The 25,592-nt window shown below is 34.5% G+C and overlaps 1 protein-coding gene across 18 annotated transcripts in view; it reads left to right on the plus strand.

The window, feature by feature from the left end:
* The window catches only part of PTPRK (protein tyrosine phosphatase receptor type K), a 553,640-nt gene that overhangs the window by 403,122 nt on the left and 124,926 nt on the right, over positions 1-25,592 (plus strand). For all 18 annotated transcript variants that reach the window (XM_017958332.2, XM_017958334.2, XM_017958333.2 and 15 more), the window contains exon 8: positions 21,790-22,092. In XM_017958332.2, coding sequence (XP_017813821.1) covers positions 21,790-22,092 — 303 coding nt within the window. The remainder of the gene's footprint in view (positions 1-21,789; positions 22,093-25,592) is intronic.

Here is a 25,592-nt window from a genome sequence, read left to right on the forward strand (position 1 = left end):
CACAAGGAATTCGTTCTAGGACCCCCATGGATAACAAAATCTGCAGATGCTCAAGTCTGTTACACAAAATGATGTAATATTTTCATATAACCTGAACATATCTTCCTATATACTTTAAATTTTGTCTAGATTATTTATAATACTTATAAAATGTAAATGCTATGTAAATAGTTGTTATACTGTATTTTTATTTGTATTTTTTAAATTTTGTTCCAAATGTTTTCAATCCATGGTTGGTTGAATCTGTAGATGCAGAACCTGCAGATATTGAGAGCTGACTATATATATGTTATTTTATATATATATATATAATTACTTATATATATTTATGTAATTTATAATACTAGAAATTATGTATGTGCACAAAGCAACAGCTAACACTGTTAACACTGGTATAATTCTTTCAAGGTTTTTTCTTCTGTCTGTGTACATATGTGTATTCTATCTGTATATAGTTACTTGGCACAATACCATAGATACATTTTGTGTCCAGCTTTATGTAACTAATATGCTAAGTATTTTCTGGTGTAATTAGAAACAAAGGGAAGGCTGATAGAACTGGAGGTGAAGAGATTAGTTAGGAGGCTATTTCATTCCTCTTCATGAGATCTCAGAATTGTGAGGATGGATGATTTCAGAGTAACAAATGGCAAGATTTGGTGTTTTATTTGATGTAAATGTTTGGGAGAGGGGAACAACTAGCATATGCAGGATGACTTTCAGGTTTGAGTGAGTAGGTGACTGTAGAAGGAAGAATCCTTTGGAAAAAGAGATAGGAAAGATGACTTCAGTTGCTGACATGAGTTTGAGTTGCCTGTAAGAAATCAAACTGCATTTACCCAGTTAATCAGGCTATTCTAATTCACCAACGAAGTGAAAGCAAAAGAATATGGCCTCTGAACTCTATGTGCTAAACTATATTTAGCTTCCATGTTAGGAAAGCTTAGTGAATTATTAAGGAGGATTATGATTCCTCTTCCCCTGGAGATATTTTGTAAGTACACACAAGCATTTTTGTCTGCTGTTTTGAAAATGAACTTGCCAAGGCAGGGCAATTGCCAGCCCAGATAACCTGTCAAGAGCTCTTCCAGACATCTGAACCTGTGATACTCAGATTTATGTTTCCTCTGTCACATGCTTTTAGTGTACCACAGTTTTCAGAAGTGTGTTCCCTTTGCTGAGCCAGTAAGAATTCATCATAATTTACTAAATTATGTTCTCTCCATCCTAAAATCAAATACTGAGATCTCATATTCACATAAAAAGTCCTAATGATTCAATACCTCATTTTTCTTTTTAATGTGTTTCCATCCAAGAAAGTTATAATATTCACTTAAAGAAACTCTATCATATGTACTAGCCATGCATGCAGTTTTTACATATTTTTACTTATTTTTTTCCATTCTCTTTACTAAATTTCTCTTCAGTGTGATTCAAAGTAAGTGCTGAAATAAATGCTTATCATTAATTTTCTCAGGGGCCAACTCAAAAGTAGTGTTGATAGGTTGGGCATGGTGGCTCACACCTGTAATCCTAGCATTTTGGGAGGCCAAGATGGGAGGATTGCTCGAGGCCAGAAGTTTAAGACCAGTCTGAACAATATAGTGAAGCCCTGTCTCCACAAAAAAATAAAAATAAGTTGCCTGAAAAAATAAAATAAAAACAAAATTGGCATGGCGATGCATGCCTGTAGTATTAGATACTCAGGAGGCTGAAGCAGGAGGATTGTTCAAGCCCAGTAGTTCTAGATTAAGGTGAGCTGTGATTGAGCCACTGCTTTCCAGCTAGGGCAACAGCGCAAGACCCTGTCTCTCCAAAAAAAAAAAAATATCTATCTATCTATCTATCTATCTATCTATCTATCTATCTATCTATCTATATAGTGTATACACTTGCTTTACTTATGAGAGAATCAATTGAAGTCTCTGTTTTTCATCCTTTCTCATTTTGGGGGACTAAAATTATCCATTATATCATGGAAAATTTTTTGTTCTTGTTCTATAAACAGTTGTTTGCTTTACTACAGAGGTTACTGGGCTTGTTTTGAAAATGGTGAAAAAGTCAATAGATTTAACCCATTATTTCAAAATATTTTATTACAAACAGTTCACTGAGCTGCAGGTATGAATGGATCACCAGTATAAGAAAATCCAAGTTTTCAAGTATTTAAGTTGTGCTTCCTTTCCTGTCTATCGCTGCTTGTTGTAGCACAAAGAGATTCACATTATATTTTGACACTTGACTCTGTCGTTATAGTAAGGAGCTAGCTTATGTTCATTACCATTGTTAGTCTCTGATGAACCAATTCTGAGACACTGATACCTTTTTAAATTGTCATATAGCAAGAAAAGAGTAATAAGTTTAAAAAGACATTTAGTGTATGTAAATAATGAATACAACTTAAAAATAAGATAGATAAGACAACTGGACCAGAACAATCCTTGTGGCAGGTGTGAGCCATTAATAATGTAACAGTTATTAATAATGTATGTGGGTTACATTGAAAATCATAATTAATCTTACACTTCAAACTTTTGAAACGTGTAAAAGGGCAAGTATGGCAAGCATGGGGCTCATTTAGAAGGCTGATTAGGCTGTTCATTTGTATTTTGTTACTCTAGTATTGTTTTAAAAGCTATTGTTTTAACAATATAAATTAAATATAATCATTGACACATAGTAGTTGTTATTTGAAATATTTTTGGAAATTATAATTCTGTTCTGTGTATTATGAGGTAAATGTTTATGTTCTCCCAAAATCCATATGTTGAAACCCTCTACCCCATTGAGATGGCATTTGGAGGTCAGGGTTTGGGGAAGCAATTAGGTTTAAATGTAGTATAAGGATGCAGCACCTGTGATATTAGTGTCCTTCTCAGAGAAAGAGATGTGAACTAGCTCATTTTCTGTCATGTAAGGATAAAAATAGAAGGTAGCTGACTGTAACCTGGAAGAGGTACCTCACCAGAACCCGCCTTGCTATCACCCCAATCTCAGATTCCCAGCCTCCAGAACTGTGAGATATACATTTCTGCTCTGAAAACCACCCAGACTACGATAGTTTATGTAAGCCCAAGCAGATGAAGACACTGGAAAATTCTTCATATATCATTACTTACATTTTCCAGATTTTTAAATGTAAACTCTGTACAGTGTTAAAGAGAATATTGTTTTTGCATCTGTCAGAATTGAATTTGAATTCTGGCCAGGTGAGGACAGGTTATGGCAAGGTACCTCACCAAAGGTACTATCAAGAAATTATTCAATCCCCTATCAGTAAGTTACTCAATTTCCTCTTTTGTAAAATTTAGCAAGGGAAATCTGCCATTTAGAATTCTTATGGGAATTAAATGAAATAATATATATATATAAAGCGTTTTCCATGGCACATAGTACGTACCTTGTTGCCTCTACTCTCTTTTTCTGCACTAGGTATAATCAAAAGTCAATTTTTTTCTTCTTTTGTTATTTTATTGCATTTTTATTGACAATGTCTTACCTATTTTTTATTCATTAAAATAACTGTATTAGCTTGTTATTTTAGCTTCATATGAGGGAAACACTAAACTTAGTATGATTTTTAAAAAGTCAATACGGACACTAAAACAATGTTGGCACTTAAAGAATGTGCTTTAGAAATAACTAATTCTGAGTAAAATTTTGTGTGTGTGTGTGTGTGTGTGTGTGTGTGTGTGTTTGCTATTTACGGATTTGGTTTGTTTTTGGCATGACCTGGGACATAATCAAATGGTTGAGAGATCACTTTCTGATCCATGTAAAATTAAAAGCAAATTGCAATGATGAGATGGTTGACAAATGAAAAGAAATATGATTATGTCAAGGAGAAAATAGAGGCCTCTCGTGACACAGTCCTTGGCATGTCCCCATGTAGGGGACTGCTGTCCTGCTCATCAGGAGGTGCCATCTCAATTATGCCTCTCCATGTGAATCCTTGTCCAGTGATGCAGATACACACTGAGAGAATCAGGTTTTCTATTGGAGACACCTGAAAATCCTCATCTCTCAAAGTATCACAAGTATTATGATTTAATACAGATATTTTTGTTACATTTTTAAAAGAAGTTTGATGAAATAGTGTGTATGTAACTTAAGACAAATTGATATACAAGCACTTTTTCTTTATTTTAACTTTGATGAAATAACTGATCATTCTTCTACTTAAAATTATATTGTTTTACTCATATACAAATAATTTTAAAGATCTTGAAGAAACACAATTTATTTCTCCATCACTTTTTACATTTTACAGCTTTGGGCTAGAGGAATTAATACATTCTTCTGCTTTAGGGGAAGTGTTTAAAAATATTTTTAAAATATGTATTTCTGCTATACATTATTCCTTGGTGAGTCAGAGAATTGAATTACAGTTTTCCTTAGAAAATGTATACAAAAATGTATTCTCAAAGCATGTAAAAGAAGAAAAGGAAAAGAGATGAAACTGTCATACTGTAATTGCTGAGTATTACATTTTCATGATTTTCTTAAGGCCCTCCATTTATGCCATAAAATTTTTCTAAAAACAGACAATTTATATACTTATATATGATATAATACTATATGAGATAAACATATGTACTAACGAATTATGAGTAACCTCAGTCGTTGAAGTATAATTACATGGACTGCTTAATTTGGGTTATTTATCAGAATGTATTAGTAAATGTCTAGCTATGTTGTCCTGTATTTAAGACAAATCATTACAATTTCAAAACAATCCAAAAATTAGCCATATGGATATGTCTTTAAACCCAGTTTTGAAGAATTTATAGTAAAGTACCTCTATTAGACCCTCAGATCATTTATACTTACCAAATTCTTTTTTATTTACCTTTACAAAAAAATACTAAAATATTCCAAGAAAGAATTAAAGTATATTGGAATGTTATAAACAGCTACAGTTTGATCATGACATTTGGGTGCTAGAAATGTTCTTGAGCTCTCATTTATATTGAAGATAAATAAGCAACTAAATTTTTAAAACAATTCTCCCTATAGTTTTACATTCAAAAGAATTATTGAAATATTCAGTACTAATGTTTAATGATATATTGAAAATTTCACTTGTAGATAAAAAGACAGTTTGCATTCATGTATGAAAATGAGTGGGTAGGCCCAAGGGATTTGGTTTAGAGGAAAAGCTTTGTGTTTAGCAGCATTGTCTATTCTTTTGTATGGTTTTCTATATGTCAGATTTCTGTTAGATTTTAGTGTTTTGTTTTTTTTTTCAAGTTAGATGTTTTTCCTACCACCTTACACACACATTTTTTCAACCACCTGAAAATGGGCAAAGTAATCCAGAAATCATGCTTTTTTCCCAAAATTATTTAGCTTGACATTTTGAAAATTAAAACTCTATGCTTTTATTTTCTACAGAGGGAATAGAAGATGGATAAACATCCAGACACTTAATTGGGTTTGGAGAAAGAAAAAGAAACAACAACGAAAAACTAAACAATTCTTCCCAAAACTCTCCAGGGTTTTATTCTTATAAGTGATAATGCTGTAGACCACTAATATACAACTACAATAAAGTTAATAACCACATTTTATTCATAAAGTTTGACGGATAATTTTCTATGTACTCTGCATTGTAGCATCTTATTTTATCCTTAATTCAACTCTATAAGGTAGACACTAGTTTTTTGGTTTTTGTTTTTCTCATTTCATAGATTTGGGAAGGATGTCTGGATGTTAAGTAACTTGCACTAAGTTACCTGTAGTCTGATTCCACAGCCTACTCACTAAGGCATTTCATAAACATGTATGACCTTTTCAGCAATGGAGGAAAACACATAGAAGCCAGGAAATACTCTTGTGAAACTTGTTCTGGGCTATTATCATAATCAGGTTGGTAAAATTAAAAGCAGTGTACAATGGGACTTGATCTCCGGAATGATAGAACTTAAGTGACATTAAACTCAAGGTAAATAGTAATGACTCAGGCTCTAAAGAACTAACTCCTTAGGTCTCCGTGTGAATGAAAAAGATGTTTAATGTGCATTTAATGGCAGCATCTGTTCTACAGTGTAACCTGAAACAAAATCAGTTGTTTATGAATTAAACTTAATTTATGCAGGGCATCTGATTTTTAAATGGGAATATCAAGTAATCTAAGACACCAAAGATCTGTTCTTCCTATGCTATGAAAGTAACATCCATTGACTTCAAGAATTTTCTTTCTCAGTCTTCATGAGGTTTATTTTGATATTTTATGCTCAAAGCCCTTAGATTTCATAACACCTCCTTTAGGGTAAAATTGTTTAAAGTTAATATATTCATTGCTTTCTTACTCTACGCTTAGCACTGAATAAGAAATAAGTGAGGTAATAAATATGTGTCTTGCTCTGGAGAAACTTGCTCTCTAGTTGAGAAAACAAGAAAAGTATTTGAAAGATCAAGAAACAATAAAAGGCAGTTAAAAACGAATATCATTAAACTAGTCTAATATTCATGATAAATAAAATGTTTTAAGTACTCTTCAAATTTTCATCTTTATGTGTAAACTTTCTTCTGTCCAATATTTTTCACCTTTGAAAAATTTCAAAGTTTTTCGATGACCTTTTCCTCTTCTCTCAGTTGATCTCACCAAGTAATTTGACATTTTTGTTATTCTAATTAATATTTTTACTTTGCTTCTTTAACATTAAAACATGTTAAGGCTTTTTCTAGAGCATTACCCTGGTCAGTTGTTTAAATCTCATTTTATAATGACATTGAGACATAAGCTTTTTTTGATGGCTTTTCTGTTACCAAAAAGTAACCTTCAATCAATAAAAACGTATAGGTCACTTATACGCCAGGAACTTACTAACTGAAGAATATACAATGATCTGTTCTATTTATTCAGTCAGTTATTTATCAGCCCAAATATATATTGAGCAATGGTTTTGTACCAAGTATTTTAGTGTGGAAAGACAGAATATAGGCCTGGCGTGGTGGCTCACACATGTAATCCCAGCACTTCGGGCGGCCAAGGCAGGCGGATCACGAGGTCAGGAGATCGAGACCATCCTGGTTAACATGGTGAAACCCCATCTTTACTAAAAATACAAAAAATTACCCGGGTGAGGTGGTGGATGCCTGTAGTCCCAGCTACTCGGGAGGCTGAGGCAGGAGAATGGCGTGAACCTGGGAGGCGGAGTTTGCAGTGAGCTGAGATCGCGCCACTGCACTCTATCCTGGGCGACAGAGCAAGACTCTGTCTCGAAAAGAAACAAGAAAAATAAAGACAGAATATAATGAAGGTAAGTAAAATATAAATGATTTTAGATGGAGATAAGTGCTTGGGAGAAAAATGAAGAAGTAAATGGATATCGAGGAAAGCTTCATTAAGAAGATGACATTTGAATAAAGCCCTACAGGAGGCGAGGAAAGGAGACACATGAATATCTGGTAGAGTAACATTCTAGGCAGAGAGAAAAGCATGTGCAAAGGTCCTACTTGGGGCAAGAAGCATAGCTGGCATGTTTGAATGGAGCAAACAAGGCTGAGTAGTAGGTGATGAGGTCAGTGAAGGTGAGATGGGGTGGGGAGAAACAATCTGCAGGACCTAGCCTTCCACTCTTACTGCGATTCAGATGGGAAGTCACTGGGGGCTTTTTCAGGATCCCTGTAAAAAAATTGTGGGAAGACAGGTCAAAGAGGAAGCAGGGTTCATTTGATATGGTATGGAGAGTTTCACTGATTGCAGCCCCAGGTGATAATGGCTAAAATGAAATAAATAGCATTGGTGGAAGTCATGATCAAGTGGACAGATTGTAATCTAAACATGATGCAAAGGGGAAAAAAAGAATTGACTGATGAAATGGATGTGATGTGTCAGATTGAAATGGGAGAGCTCTCTGACCCCTATTGCAGGATGTGCAACAGGGGTGTGGCTCAGCTGTTCAGCTGAAACCCCTTACAGGAGGGGGAACGTGCAGATGGGGAGGTGCAGGAACCAGGGCGAGCACTTTTGGGCTCCAGCCCCACAGTAGCAGCTAGGGGTGTGTGCCTGTGACTCCTGAAGCCCCAGTGGGTATGTTACTATGCTCCTTTAGCTCTGCCATCTGCAGACAGCTTAAGTGTTAACCAGCTCAGTGCCTTCTTGATACCCGGGTGTTTGTCTGGTGTCCAGGAAGAATCAGGTCACACAAGGACTTGAAGTATGGTGAATGAGGGGGTTTTATTGAGTGGTAGTGGCTCTCAGTGGGATGTATGGGGAGCTGAAAAGGGGATGGAGTGGGAAGATGATCGTCCCCTGGAGTTTGGCTGTTTCATGGCTGATCTCCACTCCAGCCTTCCACAGCCAAACTCCTCAATGTTCAGACACTCCTTGTCTTCTCTCCTTCTCTGCTGCTCCACTCTACTGTTCCTCTGTTCTTCTGCTCATCTGTTCATCTGCTCATCTGCTCAAGGAACCTGGGGTTTGGGGTTAATATGGGAACAGGATAGGGGGGCAGGGCAGGCCAAAAGGCAACATTTCGGTGCAAAACCAGGAATACCTGTTAACATTTAGGGCCACATGTTTCCAGGCCTGAGGGTGGGGCCTTTGCTGGGGAACTGCCCTCTTCTACCCAGTATTTCCCTGCCTCTTTTCTATATCAAGATGAGGGAAGGCCTTTGGATGATTCTCAGGTTTTTGAACTGAAAAACTGGAGTGATTTTACTCAGATAGGAAAGCCTGGCCAGGGAACATGCTATGGAATCACATTAGCTGGGATTTAGAGATTTTGTTTGAGATACTCATTAGACAAATAAGTTGAAATATTTGGTAGGTAATCAAATACATGAGTCTGGAGTTCAGGAAGAGGTTTAGCTGGAGGTTAACATTAAAAAGTATTTTCCTTCCCCATGCACACTTTCTTCCACCTGGAATGAATGAATATAGTAGTAGAGAAATATGGCAATTTGAATAGAAGTTCTTTCCTGTCTAAAATGGCCGGGAGGATTTTCTGCAACCTTATTATTTCTGAAGGTCCTTCATACCCCCTCACTTTACAATGAAAACATGTAGTCATGTTTTGGAAAAGAGCTGATTGGTAACTCCTGTGGGGAAACGCCCTGTTTTTCCTGTCTTTTAAATTTTTATTTACTTCTTTTTTCCAATAGTGTCTTGACTTTATTACATAAAAATACAATTTACCTGCCTGTGAGCCTTCACTTTTATCACATAGGGAGTTACATAAGAAAAGGAGTCATGTCTTATTCGTCTTTGAATCCTAAGCAAATGATCTGGTCTCTGTAATTTCTTGCTAATTATTTGATAAAGATACTTGTTCTTGACATTATATGGCTACTAGGCAACTGATCTTGGAGTTTGTTCTATTTTTTAAAATCTGCTGTATATTGCAAGCATATTAGCTGCTTATTTTAACATTTACTGAGCTCTATTTCTTCAAGATTCAGTTTACATAAACCATTTATCTCTAGATAGGGCATACCTGTTAATATAGGAGACCCAAACACCCAAATGAATGGAAGACATGATGCATTAAATGCTTTAATAGAGGTACAGATTAAAACATTGTTTATCACATTGTTACTTTGTCAGACTTCCTGACCAAGCTTTCACTGAAAGAATAGTATATTCTAGCTGGACACTGAAGTCTTTCAATAGGGAGATCAATAGTGGGGAATGTATTCCTATTAGATGGAATGAAATAGATAATGGTATATGTTGGACAGTGCTACGTTAGTTTGGTAGCAGATGAATACATTGGCAGGAGTGCAGGGCACTGGGAGAATACATGAGATAAAGTGGTGCTGTGTGTTAGAAGATCTTTGGGCTCTAGGGCAAAGGAACTTTACGGTATTTTGTTCATCGTGGGAAATCTGTAACAATTGTTTGGATGTGCACAGGTTATTAGAACTGTACTTTCAAAGGTCTAGATGAAGAATACACTACAAATATTGATAGTAGCAAGATTTCCTAATAGTTCAGGTGAGAGAAAGTTAGGACCTGAATTAAAGAAAAAGACATAGAATTGCCAGTTATTCTATTAAAGGATGTATTAAGTAGATTTGGTAACAGATGAGGGACTATGTGGGAAATAGAGGAGCCAATGGTGTCTTTAAGGTTTTAGTCTGGAAACTAACATCCTTAATAGAAGCAGGAAGCTTAGAATGAGGTGCTTGTGAAAGATGATGATGAATCTTGTTTTAAACAGTATGCTAGCATCCAGATGGAAATCCACAGGCAGTTTGAAATTGAGAGCCAGAATTCAAGAGCTAGGTTGGAACTGGTAATATAGATTTGGATATAGAAAAAAATGTGAATACTATGTATATTCATAGAACAAACATGAAATAATCCCCAGTTCTTTTACACTTTTACACACTTCCATCTTTGTTTACTGTTCTTCTGTGAATATTTATACAGATTAGAACCTTCTACATAACACTTCAAAATGTAGTCCTACCAGGACATATTTATGGAAACAAAGGAAACCAGTCTTCTAGGCTGTCATTTCTATGTGTTGTTAACATTTTATGATTTCCTGTGGAATGGAACCCTTTGAAGACAGTAGTACATTTTAATAGAAAATATCTTCATTAAATACCTTGTATAAAGTATTTGATACATAAATTGCTTGTTTACTTTTATAATTTAAGGGTATTTTATTTTCTTTTAAGGCCAGTATAAAACACACTGGAACATTTGACTAATTCTATAGACTGGCTTGAGCCAGTCCATGCTCTAACATTTATTTTTGAATACCTTTTCAAAAGTAAAGAAACGAATTATTTAGGTATATATCAAGAGGAATTTCCTTTTATTTATTTATATTTTATATGTCATCATATATAGGAGTTATTCAGCTCTGACATATAATCAATTAGAATAATGAAAGAGATTTCATAAGGAACAAAGGTCAACTAATGTTCAAAAAATTACAAACATGAAAAGGGAAAGGTGAGATTTTGACACTGGAAAATATTAGGCTCCTCTAATGTTTCAGTGTATGGATGTTTATTAAAATGTTTATTAAAATTTTTCTGGACAACCTCAGACCTTAAAATTACTGGACATAAAATATATAGCAGTACTATAATAGCTTTTAAAGTGAGAATATTCATAAGGCTGAGTTTGCTATGATTGTAAATAGTCCCTAAGTTATTTGCTAACTTTCAAATGACCATATTTATTCTAGTAATTAAAAAAAATTTGTCTTCATTCCATTATCTCAAAAAAGATCATGAATCTTCCATTTTAATATGTGCTCAGATTTTCCAGGTAGAAGTTAAGGAGTTCATTATTCTTATCTCTGTCAATTTCCTAATTTACAAATGAGCTGAAGCAATTAATCCTTGCAAGTCGCCTGTATTAATTATAGTCTAAGGCAGGTTTATTTGCAGTTTTGTAATTCTTTTTGTCACATTTTCACTGTGTTTACTATCTCAGCTTGATGCTTGTTGACATGCTGATTCATGTTTTAGTGCACTAGATAGGTTTTATTCATCTAGAGGAATGAGTATAAAGAGGTCACACCTTATAATCACACTAACATTTCTAGTATGTGCAGGCCATATATCTCCTTTTAATTTAATCTCTGAAAAATGTACAGGGATTTCTGCAGCTAAGCTGTACAAATCAATAAAATTTATAATCAAGGCTGTCTAATCTCTAAACCTAATATAAGACTTCACAACTATTGATTATAGGTGAAGGATCCACAAGCTGTTAATCATGCATGAAGGCATAGAATAAATGGTGACTTCAGAAAAGGAAATGGACAAATAATCATCAACCCTGCAGTCCTTATCTGCCTTTCTATTCCCTGAAGCAAGCATGTTACCACTTACATTTTATAAAATCAAATGAGGTGTAAAAGTGTGTATCCATAGTCATGCTGACTTTTGTATACTATATCCTGTTTCTGTTATAATTTACAGTTGTCCTCTTTATCTTCCAGATGTGTAATCAAAAGCAAATCAGTCTTTTTAATAAGTTTCTAGAAGGAAAGAAGGACCTAAGTTGACATATTAAAATCATAATCTTAGGAACAAAATGAGAAGTACATACTTGGAATATCATTATAATGTAATTTTAATGGTTTATTTGGGGGCGAGGAGAGGAGCTCCATGTCACAAGATAGTCTCACTTAAAACTGGGCCCTCTTAGCATTTTATTAACTAATATACTTCATGATGATTTTCCTAGACTGAATTGACTGACCAATTCAAGGGGAGATATAAAATATTTACAAGGGAATTATGTAGTTGAAAAAAACATGTACTATTTCTGTACCTCAGCAGTATTAGAGGGATTTGGAGATATATATATATGTATTCTGTCCTATTCAAGAGTGAAGAAATTCCAATTATATTACAGATTCTCTTATGTATACCTACAAAATCATATTGACGTAAAAAATTTAAAAATTTAATAAATGTTATGTTGTAGTGCTGGAAGAGTAAGTTACTGGTAACCTACTACAGTTTGTAATAAAGTATTGATATGTCTTATTATTTATAGGATTATTATTATTCCAATATTTAGTTTATTATTCTCTGTGGGAGCATAGTGAGGAAATTAAACCCTCCTCAAAGAGCATACAGCAAACAAAGACAAAAATATATTCATTAAAAGTCGTTTTAAGGCATATACCATACTACCATGGTATCTGGGACATTTAAGCACGTAATAAGTGTTTTATATTATTAAAAACAGGATACTATTTAAGTTGAGCACAACACATTAGTAGAGAAATGCAATTCTTAAATTACTGTACTGTTTTATTGTAGATACCACTGATAGAATCTTCACATAAATATTAAGGTAATTTACCAAATAAAGATATTAGAAATAATGCCTGTATTAAAATGCTGAGTAACAACTAACCACAAACTATTATCAGTGGCACAGAGCACGCATGTATTAATTATACTTATGGGATGGTTGGCTAGTAGCCTCTGATGATCTTGACTGGCTTACGTATCCACTGATGGACTGGCTATTGGCTGATATAGGTTGACTTATGCTGGTACGACTCGGGCAACTTGACTCTGTTCCACATGTATCTCATATTCTAGAAGAGGTATGAGCAAGCAGGAGAACAGGGGACTTTTTGAGATATAGGCTGACAGCTAGCACACCCACACTTTTGTCTTATTCTGCTTACCAAAATAAGTCACACAGCAAGGCCAAAATCAAAGCATGGGGAAGCAGACCCCATTTGGTGTGAGCAGTTGCAAAGTCACATGGCAAACAGTGTGACTACAAGAAGAAATTAATAATTGGAGTTATTTCAACTGCCACAGAGAACTGGGTTTTTAGGTTTCATTTTCATTAGCTTTTAAGTTTGAAACATATTGAAATTACCCGCTTTATTGTTTGGAAAATAAAAATTTCCAACCATATACTATGGATCAACCACTATATTTGGCATGCAAAATATTACCTCATTTTTCAGAATAACCTATGAGATAGGTAAATTTATGTTTTTTTAGGGATAAAGGAAGCATTGAAAATCCCTCTTAGAATTTTGTCATTGCTATGTACAGCTCCTCTAAAGTCACCTTACTTTTTACACTGTGTATTATGAAGCAGTGTTTTCCATATTACATTTTTTTAGGGTTGTACACAAATCACTCTATCTTTTTATGTCTATGATTTATACTGTTGCTAAAAAATTTGTGAAAAATAAAGCTTGATCTTACAGAAGTAGATTATTCTCTTCTTATTTTCTTCTATAAACTAAGAAAATATATTTTTTATTTTATATTTTCTCCAAACCTATTTTTAAGATTTATTTAAATAACATATGAATGTTATGTGCAATATCAGAGATGAATCAAAGTGGTTGTAGTTACATATTTTTCCACAGTCTAATAACATTACCAAAAAATGTTAAGTGAAAAACATAAAAGGGTCTCCAAATTTTCAGTAACCCTCATTTTGGGAATTAGGTCTGATGATAAGATATTTAGTGGAATTTATCTGTCTATTGGTAAAAGAATTATCTTTTCCTTTTTTTCCTTGTCACTTGGGTAATACTGTCCTTTAAAATCAAACAATTTCCTTGGCATTAATGCAGAGAGAATCCAAGTGTTAATTTTATTAGAATTATCTGATAAACTTCAGTAAGAGTGTTGAGAGCAGTGGTGATGTCCTGTTTTGTTTTAAATTGATGATGTGCTTAGTGTAGTTCTGATGGCACTGGGTAAATATTACTGTGATTCTGCAGGAAAGCTGAGTGAGCCATCCACCCTCTGTCGCTTTATATCCCTCGAGTCCAAGCATGTCATTTCAGCAACACAGCCAGAAAGCCTAAAAAGCTGACAGTTGGCTTGTGATTATTCCTGGACCTGAGGCTCCCTCATGTTACAGTACTAATCAAGTCATCTCACCGACTTATCATTAACTCAATTTGACCCATGGGAGCAGAGATGAAATCTTTTTGGCAAGACTAATGTTGCTGTAACATTGAAAAGATGTGAAATGTAAAACCTTGATTATCCTCAACCCTTACCATGAGGAAAAGAATAAAAATTGCAAAGCACCTAAAGGTAAGAGTAAAACACATTGTCTTTTGAAGACCTTAAGTTTTCCTTCCCCAAGGTGCAGCACTGTTTTCTTTGCTTTTATTTTCACTTTTTTTAAATTTCACCTTTGTCCAGAAATTTCATCTCAATTCTTTTTTATCTACACTAACAAATATTTTCTCTGGCAGTCAGAAAATTCACTTTTCTTGTATTTGTTTTGATAAATGGAATGAAAGTTGTATTTTGCAGTCAGCTTCTAAGATTTCTGATGAAAAGGCAGCCAGGAGCACGAAGCTCCTGTCATGCTTCAGCGTTCTTAGTTTGTGTACATCTTTGACAAGATCTTTCTCTTTTTTTTTTCCTTGGCTTGAGCTTTGGGACATCTTCTATTTTTCTCTGACTGACAGCTGCATAATAAGTTTTATCATTAAAAACTGATTCTAGGAAAATATGATCCCTGCCTTCCATTCTCTTACAGATGCTAAAGCTTTTGTTTTCACAACTCTTTCAGAATAACTAGAAATTATCGCTACAAAAGGACAGGGATATTGACCTGACATGTCCTGAGTTGTTTAGCACGTGCCAAAAACAAAATTAAATTCCCTTTTATCTGTTATCTAGAGCCATGTATTAAATCATCTTGCTCTTGAGAGGTGACTCAAAGTCAACAAGTTCTGTTTCTTCATGTTGTCTTTACTTTTATTAACCTTTAGAGAATTATTAGGTAGTTCTTCATTTTAGCCTATCAAGTTGAGTTAAACATTTAACACATAAATTATTACAGGCATAAATACCATACTTGATCTATTAAGAATTTAAGTGAGGGCAGTGATATGTTACTTCTTTATTTACTTGCTAATTATGTAATACTGGTCAAAGACTCAATATATAAATTTTCTGCCATTTCTTTATATTTCATCTTGATTTCCTATAGCCTTTCTCACTGTAACAATTAAGAAATAGTTGGATAATAAAAGGTGAAAACGAAGTGGGAAAGGTTAGTAAACCTTGCTGATCAACATTTGACAGGGAAGATAAAGAAAACCAGGTAATGTTGACAGTTCCTATTGAATATATGTATTTTTAATTTAATAGTTGACTGTTTTCCTTGGAAGAGAGCCTTATGCCTTTTGTTTGTAGATAAGAGCACATAATAAAATAAGTCAAGATTCATCAGCTAAAGAGTATAATGGGAAGAGCACTGGATTTTACTTCTAGTTCCAGTCCTTTTACCAGCTTCTTAATGTCCTATCTGCACTCCCCCTAGCCCCTGATTTTGTTCTTCAAGTATATGAAAACACACAGGACCTTCAGCCTTCTTAATTCCTCTGCTCAGTCCTGTGTCATAGCTTTTACCCAGTCTTCACTCCATGATTGATGGGGTGTCCAAGGGAAATAAACAATCATGTCATGAGTTCTTAGTTTCTGTTTCTGGTTGGGCCAATAAACCCCTTCCTCTTCCCTCTTTTCCACTTATCACTAGAAATAGAAACTAAAAACCATGGCTTCAGGCTGCCAAAAGCCTATAGCAAAACAGAACAGAACAATAACAACAAAATGAGGCAGGTTAGACAAACTTGAGTACACTGAACACAAATTTCAAAAAATGAAATGTAGAATGACCTGAAAAAGTGACATCATGATGTTTCTATTTTAAAGTTATAAGTCAGGCCGGGCGCGGTGGCTCAAGCCTGTAATCCCAGCACTTTGGGAGGCTGAGACGGGCGGATCACGAGGTCAGAAGATCGAGACCATCCTGGCTAACACGGTGAAACCCCGTCTTTACTAAAAAATACAAAAAAACTAGCCAGGCAAGGTGGCGGGCCCAGCTACTCAGGAGGCTGAGGCAGGAGAATGGCGTAAACCCAGGAGGCGGAGCTTTCAGTGAGCCGAGATCCGGCCACTGCACTCCAGCCTGGGCGACAGAGCGAGACTCCATCTCAAAAATAAATAAATAAATAAAAAATAAAGTTATAAGTTGACAATTTATAAATGTGTAAATGTATGGGATACAAAGTGTGTTAAAATTTACGAATACAACAGGAATAGCAAAGTCAAGCTACTTATCCATCACCTCAAACACTTAATATTTTGTGTGGTGAGATCTGGTTTCTGGTACTCACCTCTGCTTTTGACTTAGTGGGTCTTTTTAGAAAAGTCAACTTACCTTCATTCCAATTCTTTTTTTTTTTTTTTTTCCCTGAAAAAATGGGGGCAGACACTAGATTTTATGCAATTCTCTTTGGTCTCTGTTGTGAATGAATTTGTAACATATGTGCTTACCACCACCTTCCCTTCAAGCTCACCTGCCCCCTGTCATGCTCACTAGCACATGCTCATCTCTTTATCTGTTCTGTTTCCTTCTTTCTCCCTCTCTTTCAGAGCATCCTCTTCTCTCCATTTCTCCTCTGCCCTCTCCTTTTTCTTCTCTCTTTTCGCTCGCCCTATCCTTATCTGTTACCTTCTCTCTTGTTCTTCCTCTTATCTCTGAAAGGATAGGAGTACCCTAACTCCTGACTTAGGTGAACTGATGCCTCCACTTAGACCTCTTTCTCTTTTTAATGCTCTCCAAATTATCTAAAACACATGTATCAGTTCAAGTATTGCTTGTATGCCTTGCTTCCCAGTCAGGGACATTGTCAAATTGATCTTTGCCTCCTTAGTTTCTAGTATACTTTTTGGCCAACAGAAAGTAATAAATAAGCAGTAAGAAATTGTTGGATCATTTTACCCCCCAATCTGTGTCTCTTCTTGAACTTTCTCTGTTCATTTAAGAGAACCTTAATTTTCTTTGTCATTTGGTATGAACACATTAGCTATATTGTATCCATTCATATAACTCAAATCCAAGTAAGCACCAAGTTTTTCAGTTGTCCTTCCACATCAATAGCCCCTATCCTGAGTGTTCCTGCTGTCCACCTCCTTGCTTAGCCCCAGTCTCTCTGCTAACACATCACATTCTTTTGATTTCTCTACATTCAATGTCTCCACAGTTGACACAGCTTCCAAATTTATCTTGTTAATGTTATTTTACTATGTTAACTTCCTGCTCAGAAGCCCTAGTGACTTCTCATGGTCTGTTAGCTAAGTTCGCCTCTTACCATGACATCCAAAGTTTACCCCTTCTTTTCCCAACCAACCTTTCCTGCATTATCTCCTATATGATACTTGTACAGCAACCAAGTGGGATTACAAATTTTCTCCAACTGTGTTCTACATTGTTATTCATCTCGTTTCTTCCATTTTTTGTATTATTTAGCCAAATGAGGTCTAAAGATCTTGCTTCTATCCATTGAGACCTAACACAAATGTCTACTCCATTTGAAAGGTGGAAGTTATTTATCCCTCTTGAATTCCTACAGCATTTTATTCTACTTATATGCCACTTATAAATACACTGTTTATCTTTTTTTTCCTTAGCTTATTTTAATAAACAAATGGAAGCTCCTTGAGGTCTAATATTGTGCTTTATTTACTTTAGTACCTTCCAGAATACTTAATACTTAGGTTAGTACACTGTATATACTAATAAAGTCTCATGTTTCCTTATAGACGGATGACTTGATCTAAACATTTAAATGTAACCACTCATTGCATGAAGATCACTCTATTACTGTGTTCTTTTTTCCTTTTTTTTTTTTTTTTTTTTTGAGAAGGAGTCTCTTGCTCTGTCACCCAGGCTGGAGTGCAGTGGTGTGATCTCGGCTCACTGCAAACTCTGCCTCCAGGGTTCAAGTGATTCTTATGCCCCAGCCTCCCGAGTAACCAGGACTACAGGCATGCACCACCATACCTGGCTAATTTTTTGTATTTTTAGTAGAGACGAGGTTTCACCATGTTGCTCAGGGTGGTCTCGAACTCCTGAGCTCAGGCCATCTGCCCACCTCGGCCTCCCAAAGTGCTAGCATTATGGGGTGAGCCACCACGCCCAGCATTGCTTTGTTTCTTTCCAAGTTTTAGATAAAATTTTGTCCTACAGCCTTTTCCAGTTCTTTGTTTTTACTAGAAATGCAAAATAATAATAATAATAATAATAATAATAATTAATTAATTTTAAAAAAAGAAATATATAAAATTACAATATGTGGAGTCCCCAATAAAGATTTGAAAAAAGAAAGTCAAAAAATTGAGGAGGAGGAAGAACATGTAGCATATTCCAAAACAATTGACAGATAATGAATTTATGACTGTGTTCTCCATTGTTTCACCACCATTATGGTTTTTTATTTGTTATAAATACGATTTACTCTAGTACCTCTATGAGTGACTGATCCTGCTAGGTCATATCTTGAAGTTATATAATACTTATATTAGCCCTTATGGCCAGCTCGTAAATATCAGTGGTTTCCAAACAATATCTTTTTGCTTTCAGTTATTCTATGGCAATTCAAGTAATTATTTTGATTTTAAATGTTAAATTTTTATTTATGTATTTATACCTCAGAAATACAATGCAGTTGTTGGTTAAGCATGAGAAATAATGGATTAAGGTCAATAATTTAGGCAATTTTATTGTTGGATTCTTTGAGAAAAATTTCTTTGAATGGATTTTATAGTACTAGAACCATCTCAAGTCACTGCTGTTTATAAATATTCTAATATAAAAATGCATATGCATATAGTTATCAACCCATGTCTAAGTAAATAGTATTCAGAGAAGTTTGTGTGGTATACACATTTCATATGTATGTGTATACACACACATAGAGATATACATGTATGTTCTGCATATGTGTATATTTATATGTGTGTATGTATACACAAAACCCTGAGAAGTTTCCAACACAATAAAAACTGAAAAAATTTAAGGTGCATGCCAATTAAGAAAAAAATACAGTTATTCAATAACTCCCTCTGAGTTATTAATTCCACACAGCTCAAAACAATCAAGTTTTGATTTTCAGTCTGTGTTTGTGTGTGTTTACTTTGGTTGTGTATATGTTTCTGAAAACTATCCTAAAGTGAGTGCAGAATTATGTCTAAGTCACTATTTTATCAACAACAGGGCCCTTTAAAGCATACATTCAAACTGCGGGAAAAAATGTCAATTTCAAATAACATATTGACTTTGTCACTTCTTAGAAAGCTATTTCTTTCCACAACTCTTTGTTTTTCTATATCAGTTAATAAAGTATTGGTCACTGAAATTATGATTGTGCTTTATATACATCGTGTAGGACTAATAAAGCTACTCTATCCCGATTTTAAATGAGTTTTTAATAAAATGAGTGCCAAAGTAAGCAGCATTTAAAGACACCAAAATAAAATTCTCACTTAAAGTAAATCCTATGCATTTTCTGCATAGCACACAATAAATAAATCATTTGCTGACTCTTAGATATGTAAGAATTGAGGATGCAGAGCTACTCTGTCTTCTTTACAGTATGTAAGATGTCTAGGTATGCTTTCAAAATGGTATTAAAATGCAGAGTAAGTGCAGACTAAATAGACAAAATAAAAAGAACTGACGAGAGAGAGTGATGACTTAGAAACAGAGAAATTTATAAAAGGGGAAAATGTCAGATTTAAAATGAGGGATGTGTTAAAACAAGTGTATAAGTGCTAGACCTAAAAAAATAAAAAATTAAAAAACTAGGGGATTAAAAATTAGTGGTGTTTTCTCTCATTGCTGTATAGGCATTATTTGTTCATATACTCTGGGTATTTTCATGGGAAATCTTACTTTCTCATTCTGTATAATTTTACAACAAGGTATGGCTGAATCTGGCCATCGCTACTAAATAGTATCTAGTTGCTGCCTAGGAGGAGCAAGATGTCAGTTTATCTGGGAAATTTAGGGTGATCCTAGTTCTCATTGCCTGGTTAGCTGGTGGGCAGTCATAGCAAAGACTGTGTTTTCAGTCTAACTAGACTAAATTGAAAGTATCATCACTTTACTCCTGTGTCTTGTGGGGAAAATCTTAGCATAGAGCTAAACATATAAAACGATTTTTAAAATAATTAGAAAGCCACGTCTTTCTTCCAGGCTGTGGAAACGTCTGAAATGAAATTTCAGGTAATGTCTGAAATGAAAGTGGTAAAGTTGGGAGGCTGGATACTGTGAATAGTCATAAGACTGGCAAATAACATTTAAAACCTAAGCATTAGATTCTACCAAAGATTAATTTGCATATATGTAGATTTTTGTAATCTACGATTTTAAATTAAATGGCCACCAGAGTTCATTTCAGATTGCACATTAAATACATTGAACTAGAATCCCAGTTTGGGCTTGCCATCTGTGTAGCATGCTGATTATTTTTACAGAACTGTGATTTTAATCTCAAAAACAAAAATTTATAAAAGCCCCCAAGTCAGACTTTTTTTGTTATTTTCCCTACTGATTTCCATTTAGCAAGAATTTGACTATCTTTAATGAGTTAAGAGAGGCATCGGAAATGCCTTGACTTTTTTCCTTTTGTTAAATCAATGAATTAAAGTTTTTGTTATGCATTAGTTTCTTTACTGTGTAGATGTTGCCATGGCCATGACTTTCATAGAGTAATTATGTTCATTAAGTTAGATGATTAAAATTAGTCTTGAATGAGGAAAGAATACACTTGGGAAGCAGTGAAGGATGGATTCTAGTCTTTGGAGTGTTCAGTTCTGCCAGTATTTTCCAGCTGAATGGAAAATTCACCTCCCAGTTTGGTTTGGGTGACAGTGAATGCATTGTCAGACCTGAATATTTTCTAGAAAAAGAAAGAGATCAATAAGGAAAGAAGACAATGTGAATATCTACATATGTTCTTGTAATTTTTCTCCATTGTTTTTTGCTTTGATGAATAACATCACTATGGAAATAATTAATGTTAATTAATATGTGTGTCATTTCTTGTAAATGGTGGTATATTATTGCTACAATTAGAATAATTAGTATACAGCATAGCTTAGTGACATGATAAATCACAAAGTAGAATGTGTTGACTCTTATCCATTTTGATATATTAGCTAATTCACTTGCTCAATAAAGACAAAAGAAAGGCAGAGAATTGTGTAGTAACAACAGAAACAACTATAAAGGCATGGTGGCTACATTTTCAGGTTTTTATTTTTCTGACAAGTTCTTGAGTACTGTGGGTTGTTGACGTTTTATATTTCTTTTCTTTTCCTGTTGTTAAATCTTAATCCCTGATTGAAACCTTCAAGAATAGGATCATGAATAAATAAAGCAAGTGAAAATCAAACATGACTTTCACATTTTGTAGATTTGCATGTGCTATATTATACTTGGTGTTTTACTTTTCCAAGATTATTCATGATATAATTGACAGCTGTCTGCAACTTTGATTTATTTTTCAGAACCTATGCGAACCCCAAAGACATTAAAGATTGCTGAAATACAGGCAAGACGGATTGCTGTGGACTGGGAATCCTTGGGTTACAACATTACGCGTTGCCACACTTTTAATGTCACTATCTGCTACCATTACTTCCGTGGTCACAACGAGAGCAAGGCAGACTGTTTGGACATGGACCCCAAAGCCCCTCAGCATGTTGTGAACCATCTGCCACCTTATACAAATGTCAGCCTCAAGATGATCCTAACCAATCCAGAGGGAAGGAAGGAGAGTGAAGAGACAATTATTCAAACTGATGAAGATGGTATGCACATACTTTGCTGTTTAAAAGGGGGGAATTCTCTAACAAGAATGATGTGATTGCTTACGATTTACCTAAGATTGCCCAATACTGAATTGGTTTCTGAAATCATGTAAATGTTATTAATGAGGTCAACTTTGGAAAAAAATTGCCTTTTACAAAACCTAATATTCTTCAGACAAGCATCCAAATACTCAATGAAATGTACTTCTGTCGTCCTCTCTTCTTATACAGAAGTGGCAACTACAGTAAAAACTTAAATGAAGGAGTTTTTTTAAATCAAATGTTCAAAAATAACTTTTACTATCCATGGCACTATATCAATTGCCTATTGGTAAAATGCACTTGCTAAAAAACTTAAGGTTTTTGTATTTTATAAACCAATAGTAGCTGTTTTTATTTTTCTCATATTTGAAAACAACACTGTTGGGCTGGGCGTAGTGGCTCACACCTGTAATCCAAGCACTTTGGGAGGCCGAGGCAGGTGAATCACCTGAGGTCAAGAGTTCAAGACCAGCCTGGCCAACATGAAGGAACCTCGTCTCTACTAAAAATACAAAAAATTACTGGGTGTGGTGGTGGGTGCCTGCAATCCCAGCTACTCAGGAGGCCAAGGCAGGAGAATCACTTGAACCCGGGGGCAGAGGTTGCAGAGAGCTGAGATTGCACCATTGCACTCCAGCCTGGGCAACAAGAGCAAAACTCCATCTCAAAGAAAAAAAGAAAAAAGAAAAAGAAAACACTGTTTATACTGTTTACCCTTTCTATTCATTTTAGATGGTTTTATGTGAGTATAAATATAAAAGAAAGCAACAGTTCATATCTGTAAGTCTAATATAATGGCCTTTATTAGACATTAGCAGGCTGTTCTTTATATATCTTCTTGCCATCCAAGTAACTAAACTGTACTTTGTCTAATTTCTGTGTGTTACTTCTTAATAAATAAATATGAGCAAATATTTATATTAGTATTTCAATGTTCACATACCTGTTATAGCACTACAGTATATTATAATTTGAATGAGAATATATTTCCTAATTTAGCAAAAACATATAGAAATTCTGCAAATGATAATCTAATAATAACAATAAGTCACTCTTTAGATGTAAGCTATTTCCTTTCAAAATTTCCTTTTAAGAATTAAGGCATGTAGAAATAAAAGTGTGCCATATGGTAAACTAAGGAAAAGCTAAATTAGGTGTCGGTTCTCATCTTTAAATGAAGGGCTTTAAGTGATATCTGAGGTTCCACCCCCTTCTAAACTCTAAACTTCTCCTTAAGTAGCTTGACATTAGGGAGATATATATATATATATAGATATATATATATATATATATATATATATCTATATATATATATATATTTGTTGTTGTTTGTTTGTTTGTTTTTGTTTTTGGGAGATAGTCTCACTCTGTCCCCCAGGCTAGAGTGCAGTGACTTGACTAGGCTCACTGCAGTCTCCACCTCCCAGGTTCAAGCAATTCTCCAGCTTCAGCCTCCCAAGTAACTGGGATTACAGGCACCCGCCACCATGCCCAGTTAACTTTTGTATTTTTAGTAGAGATGGGGTTTCACCATCTTGGCCAGGCTGGTCTTGAACTCCCGACCTCAAGAGATCCACCCGCCTCGGTCTCCCAAAGTGCTGGGATTACAGGCGTGAGCCAACGTGTCCGGCTGGACTACATTTTTATTTGGGTTTCATAAAACAGGATGTATTTTATAACCACGTATTCCCAAGGTCCCTCAAGTTCTGAATTTTAGATCAGGTGTGTCTTTTTAGCTTTCCATAAAATAGGTTATTATGCTATAGTTTCTACAAATACTTATAATTTCAAACTCTCCCACTCTGAAAGTGGAAATTACCATCATTTCATTTGCCTTGCTGTTTTTGTTGCAATAAGAGAAGTGAGAGCCCTTTAACAACATTTAGCTCAAAATTTGAAGGAAACAATATAGTTCGGAAATTATAAATGGAGTTACTCATGTTCCTAAAATTTCTGAGAATAAACCTAAGACTTACTTATGATGAATGTACTTTTGTCATGTTTGAGGTAACCAAACATAATTACTTTAGACATCATGTTTGAACTGGCACCTAATTGAAGCAGCAACAGCATTTAAACAACACCCCTTTCCTAATTTATAAACACACAAACATCCTTGTATCTTACCCCTGCCACACGGACACAACTCAATGTGTATTTATGCAAGAAAGAATGGTTAGGGGTAATTGTTTCATAGGCACATGATAAAAATGAGAAGTCTAAGTAGTTTCGAAAGCTCCAAAAAATCTCTATCTTTTCTTTTAAAATGAGATAAATGTTACAAGGTCTCTGTCACACTAGGCACTTTGTAGTCCATGTTTTCAGTTAGTAAAGTATGTTCACTTGTTTTATTGCCTACCCTTAAAAAAAAAGCATGTCCTAATTGGTAATGGTAGACTCAGTTACATAGTTTTGTGCTGCTTTAGCCAGTCACTCTCTAGTAATACAATTCATTTTGATGGTATTTTTTGATATGGTTTGTTAGTTTGCCCTTCTTTCCCACAAACAAAAGAATGCAGCCAGGCTTATATAATCTTTTGCATATTGCATTAAATTTTTAAATGCATTTTTCAGTATGCATATGACTAGACTAATAATCACGGAATGAGTTGCTTTGGAATTTTAAATTTTGCCCTACATTGATCAAACTCATGACTGTACTATTTATTTTATCTGAAATAGTTTTGTAAAAATGCAATGGCATTAACTATTTTTCAAAATATTTTGAATTCTAATTTTAATATCATTTTCAATCCTAGTTTTATTTTAATCTCTGATTTGAAGAATTTTTTACCAGTTTTAATGATATTAAGTTTCATATTGTTATTTCATAGTATTGTCACAAACTAGTCCCTTCTACTATGAGCGTAATGTTTTCTTTTTGTTTTGTATACAATATTTAATGATTGATATGTAAACTCTTCCATGAAGTATTTGCAAGTAACTCCGTCTTCGAATCAGCGCGTGAGCTTCACTTTCTACATAGAATAGTTGACTTGACGTGTCTTAATGTTCCTGAGCGGGGAAAGAAAACCTAAATCATAATCTGTTGTTGCAAAGATCGATGGATTATGATGATCTGATTAAGTCAATGTTACTAAATTATTACTGCCCTATATACATAGAAATAGAATAAATTATCAACCAACTAATAAGAGGACATAATTTTATAAAAAGAATTCTAGGGACATCCATAAATCATGAGAGCAAAACTAGAACCATTTCCCACCAGAGCCCTAAGGTAGAATTTATATTTAATTTATTGCATACATTTTTTAATGCATGAACAGAATTTTCTGTACAAGTTTTTGTTTTCATTTTTTATTTCAGCATTCATAAAAATCAATATTATGAAGTTAGCTCAGCAGAAAAGCCTGGTTTGGGGACATTTTTTTGAGACTACAAAGCTATTTTTAAACGTATATTTATTACATGTTAAAGGCTATAATGCTTATCTA

The sequence above is a fragment of the Papio anubis genome, chromosome 6 (genome assembly GCF_008728515.1).
Source record: "Papio anubis isolate 15944 chromosome 6, Panubis1.0, whole genome shotgun sequence".
Lineage (NCBI taxonomy): Eukaryota > Metazoa > Chordata > Mammalia > Primates > Cercopithecidae > Papio > Papio anubis.